Source organism: Nothoprocta perdicaria, unplaced genomic scaffold (genome assembly GCF_003342845.1).
Source record: "Nothoprocta perdicaria isolate Ctin4 unplaced genomic scaffold, notPer1 scaffold_11, whole genome shotgun sequence".
NCBI classification, from domain to species: Eukaryota; Metazoa; Chordata; class Aves; order Tinamiformes; family Tinamidae; genus Nothoprocta; species Nothoprocta perdicaria.
This window is the reverse complement of record NW_020454205.1, coordinates 2,237,634-2,249,253: the sequence shown is the minus strand read 5'-3', so window position 1 is coordinate 2,249,253 and position 11,620 is coordinate 2,237,634. Positions and strand designations below refer to the sequence as shown.

The 11,620-nt window shown below is 54.3% G+C and overlaps 1 protein-coding gene across 1 annotated transcript in view; it reads left to right on the top strand.

The window, feature by feature from the left end:
- Positions 1–11,620, top strand: part of SATB2 (SATB homeobox 2) — an 80,110-nt gene that overhangs the window by 56,389 nt on the left and 12,101 nt on the right. The window contains exon 9 of the mRNA XM_026048242.1: positions 7,910–8,107. Within this exon, the coding sequence (XP_025904027.1) occupies positions 7,910–8,107 (198 nt within the window). The remainder of the gene's footprint in view (positions 1–7,909; positions 8,108–11,620) is intronic.

The window sequence follows — 11,620 nt, the reverse complement described above, 5'->3', positions numbered from 1 at the left end:
TCTCTTTCTCTCTTTCTCTCTTTCTCTCTTTCTCTCTTTCTCTCTTTCTCTCTTTCTCTCTTTCTCTCTTTCTCTCTTTCTCTCTTTCTCTTTCTTGCACATTGCTGCTGCATACAGTAAGGCCGTGTAAATAATTCACATCAGGCTCAATCAGTTAAAAAAAAAAGGTAAAAAAAAATACAAGCATGGAGCATTGCAGTGAGCTCTCTTGGATTAGTTTTCACCTTTGGTGTAAAAAATATATGTGGGCAAACCTAAGCCAGGGTGAACGTCTTGCTGAGAACCCATTAATTTAAAAATTTCATCCAGCTCTTTAAAAAAACATAAGTGTGTAACTTAGCAGAAGGGGTTTGGGGGAAAGGCCAGAGGGAGTTTTTTGTCGGAAGGGCCGCCAGGGGCTCGGAGAGGGTTGGGAAGGATTGTTCCCTCCTGTGAAAGGAGCCCGGCGTGGCTGAGCGTCGCGCGGAGGGGCGGGAGGAGGGACGTGCAGGAACACAGGGTTGCAGTCGCTGAAATAGATTTAAAGCAGGGAATAGAAGGGCACAGAGGCCGTCAGGGCACATAGGAGAGCGGGTCCTTGTTCCAGGTGTTTGTGCACATGGAGGTCCCATTTCCTTCTCCTTCCCCGTTTGCTCAGAGATTTTCTTGGCCTGTTGCTTTCTCTTGTCAGAGCACAGGGGCTCCAGTCCCTGTGCCCCCCAACAAAATCCCCGGCGCGCTATGAAATACATAAAAGGAAAATACCATGGAACCCTCTTAAACTGTTAAATGCATAAAAATCTCATGTACCACATGGCAAAATGTAATGAGAACTGGAGCTGTTAAACGAATAAAGCTGTTAAAAGCATAATGCCACTTGGCACAACTACTGTGCATTTAACGGTTTTCCACTGTGTAATAAATGACATATGTGGTAAACGTGCAGTAAATATAAAAACTGCACAATTGATTTTGCAAACGTGCCCCTTATTCTTTGCTCCACGCAGATATCAAAGTTCCACCCGGGATCCGGACTGGACAGCTTTGAATAAGGAGCGTTTAGCACAGACCCCATGGCAGYCTCGCTGCGGCTTGTCCTGAGACTGCTGCAAGCTTCCTGCCCTTAAACCCAGCGGCTCCTTGACCTGGAGCGGGACGGGCTGAGCGGGACTGAGCCTCCCCGCGGTCACGGGGGGCTCCCTGCTCTGTTGCACGCGAAAGAAGAGACRGAACGGGGCAGATTTTGGAAGCTGGAATGAAAGGTTTAAGAGCAGGACCCGCAAATGGTTGCAGTTAAAGCGCGTGAAGGTTTTGGTTCTCCCGCAGCAGTGACTAAGGCCGCGTTTCGGAGGCCGGYGTTCCTGTGTGGGGCAGCCCTGGCTCCCGGCCGTGACCCGGGCAGGTTGTAGGAAGCGGAGCAGGGAGGCAGGGATGGCGAGGCCGGAGTCACTGCAGCCCCTGCGCCCGAGTCGTGTCCAGGGCAGGGACCTCTTCTCCCACGGCGGGCGGCGTGTCCAGCCTGGCACCCAAGGTCTAGCTTGCTTAAACCTCCTCACGAGGTGTTCACGGGGCTTGGTGCAGACCAGCGTGGCCAGCCCCGGGCATTCCCGTGGGGAAAGGTAGGAGGTGGGGAGCGCTCTCCAAAACTCAGCCCGTGCTGGAGTTTGAGAGAGGGGAAAGGAGCCAGCGCGAGGGTTTGCTCGGACTCTGCGCCAAGGCCCGGTCGCTTGCTCTTCTCCAGGGCCCTGGCTTGCCTTGCGCAGCCTTCCTCTGTTATTCCCTCACCCCAGCCGAGTGYGAGGCTTCCAGTTTGCTAACAAGGCATGTGTTGTGTTGGGCGCCGCTGTTCTGTCAACAGCAACGCACGGGGCTGCGAGATCTTCACAGTTGCAGCAGCCAGTGAATCTCCGACAGGGCTGTTTTGACATTCTGTGCACAGGGCTGCGTGTCACGTACCCGAGAGAGCATCCAGAGCCAGTGGAGGCCTCGTTGCCTCCTCCTCTTCCGTGCAGGAAGAGTAGCACCCGCTGAGAGCAGTTATGGCAAGTGGCATCATCTCCCGGTGGAATGATTGGACCACTGCTTTACCAAGTAGCCAACTTTATTCTTAAGGCAAGGGATGTTCTCAGCTCAGCAGCTAAAAGGAGCTAAAAAGGAGCTCTKTGGAACCCGGGGTGTAGCTCACAGAGCTGCCAAGGATGAAGGACACAGGGCCTCATGAGGGTACCACGGTGAGACTCCTAGAAGAGCATCAAGCTTTGTGTAAGTCTGAAGTCATTAGTTTCAGACATGGACTTATTCTTGGGGCAGGTCTCTTCCTTCCASGACAGGGCAGCGTGGTGAAGCTGGGCACGTGCCGCTGGGCATCGGTGCCAGGCCGAGGCAGACGGGTGGCTTCGACCTCCCACACAACCAGTTCGGTGGAAACCAAAAAAAAGGAGCCCTTTAAACCGAGACTCTTCCTGCAGGGCCTGGAGTTTGTTCCAATTACACCGCAGTAAAGCGAGAGAGGCCCCCCGAGCAACATTGGAGAAAACATTAAGCTGCAAAGCGCTGTTTCTGGTTCATATCTTTGCCCTGCTTAAAAATAAGCAAATATAAAATAAACCTGTCCAGTGGGGAGCACAAAACGCTTCAGGTGATGAGGTTAGAGAAACCCTGGGCTCTGGGTGGAAATCCCTGGAGCCCTGTGCCAATTCCTCACCTTCCTGCGGCTTGTCCTTCCCGTGCCGAAGGCGGCCGCGTTGCCGGGATCCTTTGGCACCGCAGGCCGTCCCGGCGGCTCCGTGCAGCCAGAGGGGCCGGCGCGCTGGGAATGACCCCAGTGCCCACCACCATTGCTCTGGGGGCGAGCGCTCATTCCGTGGATGGCTCCTTATTTCATACAGCCGGTGTGAAACCGGCCCTCATGGAAGCGCCCTAAAGTGTGTTTTTGCCTTAAGTTTTCAGAGGTGGAAAAATACCGAGCGGGAATTTGGAAGGATTGCAGGCTCTGGAATGATTAACCTTGAACCGCAGCGAGCGGCGCGGCGCGGCCCCCGCCCCCGGCCCTCATCAAGGATTCACCGGAGCCCTGACAGAGCTCTCCATTACAGTTAGTCTTTTATCCATTTCAGCTCGCGTGATTAGGTTATCTCGAATCATTAGGGGGTTTATTTATTTTAATAGACACTTATTGGATTCATGGGAAGAGGCTTTGGCGACTAAGGAACAAGAGCTGAATATTAGCGGGCTCATTTTGCGCCGCAGCGAGCCCCGGGCGGCGGGGAAAGTTGGTGGCGAGGACGCGGGGGTCCCGCCGGGGCGGCCGCGCTCCCCGCTTGCCCGGCCTCGCCGGGCCCGCCTCCCTCCGCACCCCGCCTTTTCTCTCCTTTTTATTTCCCTTTTGTCACATATGTTGACATTTTCTGCGCCGATGATGTGGGTGAGGAAGTGGCCTTTTACGTTTATTTTTGAGATTTATTCCTGAATCACTCCTGCTAAAAACTCTCCGTTTGCCTACTCATACTTTCGCTGGGGACCCTAGGAAATGTCAGCACAGACAGCTAACTAATATTATTATTATTATTACTAATTTCAGCAGCAACGCAGGGAAGCGCAGGGTCGGCTTGATCCTGGTTTTAGCCGCGCTGGAAGTGTCTCGCAGCGAGGTTGGTGTGACCGTGTTGCCGTGGGCATCTGGCTGCCTCTTTCTGCCGTGGCTCTCTCGGCAGAGACACCGCTCAGAGCACGAGCGCCAGCCTGTAGGCCTAGCCCAAGCCCTGCCCACACACTCGCTCATCACTTAATCCAAAACACTTAGTCCTTAGTTGGCTACAAGCAGAGCTCCATCTGCAGGCAGCCGTTCCGGGGGTCGGGATATTGCGCTTAACCTGGAAAACGGGACCTTAGCCTGATCTAAGGTATCCCTTGGGCTGCCCCCCTGCTCTGGGGTTGGCCTTGCCGAAGTGAAGGGCTCAAGGGGCTCCGAGAGCCTTGTCCCTCATCCCGTGGCCCTTTGGCGGCATCTGTGACAGCGGAAAAGCACGTTGGGAATGGCTGCAGATTCTTGTTGTTTGTTAGCTGCGTGGAAATGTATTTGATTAGGAGGCAGAGAGAGAGGTTAAAAATAGGACATTAATATGATATTATTTGTTTTATCGAATAAAATGCTTAGAAAATGTTTATCTTGTCTCATGAGAACAACAAAAATAGAGAGCAGCACTTCCCTGCAGTTGTCCTTAATGAGCTGAACTGGGCTGCCTCCTCGAACTCTGTACCAGTTTTGGGGTGAAACGAAGGAAGTTCAGAGCAGAATTCCTTGTAACCACAAGCACTGGGTGTGCCTGCCTGGAGAGCCCAAAGCATCCTTTAATTGTGCTGTTTTTCCTCCTCTTGTTTTTAATGGAAGACATTCCCACCGAAGAGCAGGAGGCGCCAGCAGGCCCGATGCTGCCGCGCGAGGTGACACCGAGTGCCCCAAACGGTGTCGCATCCGCGGCACCGCGGATCCGGATCCGCGGAAYGATGTCCCGCTCCACAGGGCTTTCCAGCATGTCCCTGGAGTTGGGTTGGCTCGTGGTGAAGCCCGCTGAGATGCTGCTCGTGAGGGAGGGACGAGGTGATGGGGCAGCATCTCCTGCCGCGCCAGGCTGGCGTGCCTGAAAACCTGCTGTGAATCGCTCCAGCTCCTAGAGTTCCTTTATTCTAGCATTTCCTAAACAAAATAATTCTCCTGGAAAGATCTGTGTAACATACACAGAACCCAAGAAATAAATAAAAGAATTTTTTTTAAAAAATCCAACCAAAAAAAAAACCCCAAGTTGAGATTTTTAACAGAAAAAGGAGATTAGGGTATTAATAATTCATGAGTTCTCATTGAACATGCACGAAGAAACGGTGCTATTCAATAGAGAATACTGTCATCTGTYACTGTTTTATTTGACATTTACACTTTTTTTTTTTTTTTTTAATCTCCCTGGTACTGCAAAACTTTCTTGGATGGCGTGCTGAGCTTATTGAAATAAATAAGGGAAAATGGCGCCGCAGGTTTTGCCCCTGTCCRTGGCCGGTGATCGTAGGGCACGCGCGGGTGAGCGGCGGCGCCGCGTTGGCCCCCGCGTTGGCCAGAGCTGCCCCCTCACAGGCAGCCCCGCGGATGGAGAGATACGGTCCTGAACGGACCCATCGGAGAACGGATTYTGGAATAAATAACAGGGAAGGAAGGGGATAAATAGCAGGCGCCGGGGGAGACGCAGCCGCACGAAACGCGAGCGAGGCCGGCGCCGTTCGCGCGGCGCCGAGCCCGAGGTAGGCGCACCTTGCAATTCCTTGCTAATATTAGGCTCATGAAAATCTTTCTGCTCCGTGGGTTAGTTATTATTTATAAAAATCACAGAACCAGCTGATACATTCATAAGCTAATTATTGTAGCAGCTGGGTACACATGGTGCAATATGTCGGAGGCTGTGAAGTATCACAGATTTCTCGGGGCCTGCTGTGGAGGGGGTGTGCTGTTGAAGGCTCGCTCCCTTAATCGGATCAGCCAAGCAAATACTTAGTGGGGAAACTGGATTAATATCCCTAAATACCGCGGCTGCGCTTCACCTTCCGAGCCAGGCTCCCCTCGGCGTGCCATTAGCGCGTGTCCCTCGGGAGCGCGGGCGTTCTCGGGTGTCCCGGGGAGCGGGGCGCCTCGGCCCGCGCCGCGAGGTAATTGGGTTTGCGCGGGTGCGCTCGCGGGCGCCCTGCCGCCTGCTCGCCTCCGAGAGCGCCGAGGTCAGGGCCCCGCGCGCCGCGCGCCGCGCGCCGCGGCCGCCTTCCCCCCGGCGGCTGGGCACTAATGAGGCTGCGCTAAGTGCCCCTAACGAGCGCTGATTAGAAGGGGGCACATCCATCCCAGATCCCTCAGGATGCAGCCGGCAGCTCCGCGTTTTCCGAGGGGGCTCGCGGCGTTGCCCGCAGCCGTGGCCTTGGCGCCCGTGTCCCGGCCCCGGGCCGAGGCGACGGACACACCTGCCTGAARCGCTTGGAAAAGGAGACCTAGGGCAGGGCAAGGCAGAAGCAGGACCTGAGGGTGGTTTGTTTTTTTCCCACAGATGGTTTATTTTCCATTTCGAAAGTTATTTCCTTTGTATGGAGAAAACCCTCACCAAACACTGTGGGGCTGGGAGATGTTTTCTCTAAAAGAGCCAAAGTTTGGTGTGTGTGTGTGGGGGGGTATTTCTGGGGAGAAGGAAAGAAAGGAGGCGAGCTGAGGGCAAGGGATGTGGTCAAACCAAGTGAAAACTCAGGCCCTATCACCGGCCTCAGGGATTGCCCAAGTACCCACCAAAACACCCAAAATAGAGCGCAGATTTATTTTTCATTCTCCCTGAGTAAACGATGAGGTATCTCGCTCTCCTCCTCGCCCGCTCCCCCGCAGCCCTCCGTGTTTATTGCGAGGGAGAAGCCCAGGTCTGCGCAGCCGTGGCCTCTCCCTTGTACAAACAAGGCAGTGTTGTGTTACAGATTAGTTTATAAATCCCCGGCGGCTTCACAGTTCAGCGCCTGCAGCTGCTGCAGCCGGGCCCGCGGCGGCGCGGCGCGGCCGAGCGGGTTAGTGACGTGCGGGCCGCGAGGACCCAGCCTGCCCCTGCCCCTTGCCCTTCGGGGCTGCGCTGAGGTGGAGGCAGCGGCGCTTCGGGTGCCGTGGATGGGGTTTCTGGCACAGGGGGAGCCCCAAAGCCACGTGTCTGCTCACGGACCGCAGTCGTYCTTTGGAAAAATGCGCTTTTTAGGCTGCTCCGTGCGCTGTACGTTTTGAACACCGCTCGAGCCATCGCTGAGGTGCTGTAAGGTGCCTGTCAAAACGGTGTCAGAGCGCTGAGCTGCAGCTCGAGAGCGATGCCTTCGAAAGCGACGCGGTAAAATATTTTGACAGGAGGCAGCGGGGCGYGTTGACAGCATCCTTGGTATTATCCTTGGTGTTTGTCATTCGCTCCGCGTCTCCTCGCGCCGGGCGGGARCAGGGAGGCGCCGCGCCGCCCTCCCGCTCCGCAGCCCTCCCAATACAACCAGCTCCCGCCGTTCGGCTCCCCGACACCGCTCCGTTGGTCGCCTTTTCCGCTCCTCAAAGCGCCGGCGCTTCCGTCTGCGGGGCTCCGAGCTCCATCCCCCATGGAGACGTCCCGAGGGGCCGAATAAAGGTGTAGCTTTTTAGTGGCGTTTCAGGCTAACTTATAAAGCAGTGCAGCAAGAATAAAGACAGCTGTTGCTGCAGCCTGTGCTGGGGTTTAAAATTATCCACACCTCGTATCTGTCTTCTTTAACCCATGAAGTCACTTCTGCAGGACCCTGTTTGCTTCTTTCCTGTTAAATACTAGGGAATTTAAGATTGCATCTTCCCTGCTAAGTGCYCATTTGGCTATTTAAAGCTGTCGAGTTTTGGTGGGGTTCAAAACGAGGGTATAGCAGCAGCAGATCAGAGGGGTCCACTCAGTGGTGTTTTCTTCCAAACATCTTCAGCAGCAGTTGRATTTCTGGTCCTGAGCCTGCAGCCCTTAGGAGGAGGTCCTAGCAAGCGCCAGGAATTGCATCTCCCTTTATTTTGCTCAGATGAAGAAATAAAAGAGGCTCTAAAATGTGAAAAAGGAAGATGCACCTTCATTTCGGCCCTGTTTTTGTACAGAAAAAAAAAAGTGCTTATGATTGAAGCTCTTACACGAAGTATGGGTAGCACAGCAGGCAAGATGCTTCCTGGTTCCACTGGTGGGTTCTGTTTCTCCAGGGAATATAAACAACCCTGTGTAGTTGAAGAGCCAAAAGGGCAGCTGAGGATAGGAGGGGTTTCTGTGTGCGATCAGACTGACAGGACTTACCRTGCAGAGCTTTGCTTGGGTGCAGCTGACCTCACAGGCAGAGGTGGTTCCTCGGCGCTCCGTGGACTAACGTGCCGATGCTSCCGTTGCAGGGCTGGCTGTGCGAGCTGCTCCGCTGGAAAGAAAACCCCAGCCCGGAAAACCGCACGCTTTGGGAGAACCTCTGCACCATTCGCCGCTTCCTGAACCTGCCGCAGCACGAGCGGGACGTGATCTACGAGGAGGAGTCCCGGCACCACCACAGCGAGCGCATGCAGCACGTGGTGCAGCTCACTCCGGAGCCCGTGCAGGTCAGAGCACTGAGTCTTGCTGTGGGAACAACTGTCGGAGCAGAGAGGGACAACGGGTTCCCGCTTCCCTCTGATGCGCAGGTSGAGACACACTGGTTTCAGTGTCCCTGCAGGGCTGCCTCCTGTGCAAGGCAGTGCTGTCAGTGCTGAGCTGGCTGTGTGTATGGGCAGCACGTGTGCGTGTCGGTGTGCGTGCCCCCAGAAAGGGGATGTCAGAATGAGCAGCAGTGACCAGCAGCGCCGGAGTGCAAGGTGGGTCACTGCTTCCTTTGCACAGGACCAAAGGGCTCCTGCTGCTCATTGCCCAGCACTGGCCAGCAGGCTGCTGCAACCCATCCTTCCTCTTCTGGTAGAAGAAATGTAGGTGCTTCGGGAAGGGTAGTTAGCCTAAGCACGGGTCTTGAAGAGTGAAACATGGCAAAACATTTTTGGTGTGTCTGCTGGAGCTTGGCGTTAGCTGGAGTGACAGTGGTGAGTGCTCTGTAGGGAACAAGCCTTCGKTTCGCAGCCTCCTCAAGCAGCGTTTCACTCCTCTGTAGAACTTTTGTGACAAGGACAAATTTTTGTTTTGTACACCTTTGTTTTATCCTTGTCTCAGGTCTTAATGAGGATTAAATAGATACAAATGAGAACGGGAAATAAATAGATACAAATATGCATGGGGAAAACAAAGAGCAAATACTGCAAGACTTTTCATGTCCATAATTGCAGATTTAGTCGAAAGAGAAGATCAGCCTTATTTGTATCCCTAATATCTAGTGATGCTTATCACAAAATGAAGCAGGTAGTAGTGGTCAAAAGAGGTTCAGAACTTGTCTGTAAGGAGAGCTGGAGTGTGAAGAACAAAACACGTTTCTTTTGAGTTTTTTTTTATTTTGCTTTTACTTTGTTTAAGCAAATGCTCTTTAGTTAGCAAGCTTCCTTTGGCAGTACTTCTTGAGAATGGGGCAGAAGGTAGGAAGTCCTATGGGAGAATGCAAAGTTGGCATTTCATGCTGAAAGGCCACTGGGGAAGGAGGGTGTTAGGAAAAGATGATGGCTGGACTTTGGAAGGTTTGCAGAAAAGGCAATCAAATCAAAAAGTCTTGAAAGACTAAGGGAGTGGGGCCTGTTTAGCCTGGAGAAGAGAAGACTGAGAAGGGATCTGATGAATATGTACAAATACCTGAAGGGTGAAGGTAGGGAGGAAGGGGCCAAACTCTTCTCAGTGATGACCAATGACAGGACAAGGGGTAATGGGCACAAGTTGAAACCCAGGCAGTTCCATCTCCATGTGAGGAGGAACTTCTTTGCTGTGAGGGTGCCCGAGCCCTGGCACAGGCTGCCCAGGGAGGCTGTGGAGGCTCCTGCTCTGGAGATCTCCCAAACCCACCTGGATGCGACCGGGTGCCCTGTGCTCTGGGTGCTGGAGCAGGGGGTTGGACTGGATGATCTCTAGAGGTCCCTTCCAACCTCAACCGCTCTGTGATGCTGTGAAGAGCAAGGTTGATAAAAGGCAACAACAGGGGCATAGGGAGGATGATTTTGTGGCGGTTCTTTAACCTCAGGAGAACTTGAGGAGCAGACAGTGAAAGACTGGGAGGGGAGATGCACTGCTCAAACTAAAAAGCAGAGGCGACACCTTCCACAGAGGAATGTCCTATGGGATGGTCCCTGGTTCCATTTGCCTGATCCCATTGCGTGCCTGGTGTGCACGGAGTTCCTCCAAGCTGTGTTCCCTCCGATAATCCTGTCGTTCCTGCTGCTGTCGTTGCTCTCGCGTTCCTGTTTGACCAGAGCTTGCCCTGCTGTGTGCGCAGCTTTGTGCTCCTTGTGCTCCGTCTGCCCTTGGCATTCAGCCTGTGCTCCTTGTCTCCGTTCTTGCTCTGCAGCTGCTGGTGTTTCTGACAGTGACCTGGACGCCTTTTTCCAAAGGAGAGCTCTTTCTCTGTTCCCTTAGTTCTGCCCCTCCTGGAACATCTTTGTTCCGCTGGATTTAGTTATTGTCTGATTTGGTCTCGTTTGTCTCGCTGCTGCTGGCTTCCTCCTTGCCTTCCCTCCTTGGTGTTCTCCTGGAAAAAAAAAAAAAAGTCTTTTCCCAGGGTTTGGATTCCCAAAGCCACAAAACAGAAGTGCTCTAAACAGTTATAATTGCACGTTTGGGCTTCCRTGCCCCCTAAAGCTTGCGGCGCCTTGGAGGCAAGGAGCCACAGAAGGGTGCAGGACCAGGCTGGTGTGTGGGAAGACCACCAGGCTTGCGTAGGTTTAAAGGCTTTAACCCAGTTCTGTTGCCCACACCGAGCAGAAAGATCCTCTGAGGGACAGTTTGAAGGAAGCGTTTCCCCGGGCTCCGTTCGGCGACCCTCATGCTTAGCCTACTTTCCCAAGTGGGCTGCACATCACTTGTGCGCGTCGCGCAGGTTGTCTCTGCTGAGTGACACGTTACACCGCGTCGCAGTGCGACGCATTTGTATTTGTCAGCAAGTTACAAAGCCATGGATTAATTATTTATTGCAGTCAAAATAGGAAAAACGAAGAAAAATAAATGGAAGCATCCAGCAACCACGTACAGCAAAACTCCGGAGGCCGCGGTTCGTGTTCGATACCGGGGGCCTCTGTTCCGCGGGTGCCGCCTTCGGGGGCTGCCTTTGCCCGTCCCAGCAGCTTTGGGAGCGCCACGATAYCAGTGTGAGCCCCACGAGGCCCCACGTGCCCCCCATGGCAGCAGATACCTGCACCAAGCGACTTGTGTAAAACGCTGTCGCTGGGACGGGCAGTGTTTCAGGCTGCAGGGTTTGCTTTCCGGCTCTGCCGCGAGGGTCACCATTAGGTAATTAGCCAGGAGGAATCAATGACAGCAGCGAGAGGCGCTCGCACTCGGAGTCGCTGGAGGGTTTGTGACACTGTACATAAGGGTCGGGGTCTCGGGCCCTGACTCCTGGCCGAAATCCAGGCCGAGTAATTACATTCTGCCTATCTGCAATTCCCTCTGTAGTGCCAAGTGGGAAGGCAGCTCTCACCTCCTGCTCAGAGCCGCGGCGGGCGCGGGGCGGCAGCGGGGGAAGCATCGGGAGCTGCAGTCGCTGACCTGCTTCGCCGGGCAGCCTTTGCTGGGGAAGAGTGCACTGTAAATCAGGCCCTTACCTGCAGCCTCGATGTCAGGATGATGGTGCTCTGAAGAAGATGCAGGTAGCAGCGCTGCAAATAACTGCACGTGTGATGTGGAAGCACTGAGGTGGGCAGGAGTCTCTCCTGCCTYTCTGCTGCCCCCTTCTTTCTCCCTGCCCCGATAAATGTGTAATTTGTGCCTGGGGTTTGAGATGTGGTGGGCAGCCGTGCTGTGCTGTGCTCTGAGCTCGAGCCTTGGCTCGCCTCCTGYTCCCCTAGAGCTTGGGCACGGGCTGCCTGGCGCTGCCGGCACAGTCCCCTTGGCCCCGGGGAGGGTCAGCGGGGTGGCCAGGCAGGTGACAGGGAACAGAGGAGCCCCAGCCTTTCCCGGGACACCTTCCCGCCCAGGGCAGGGATTTGGTGCCG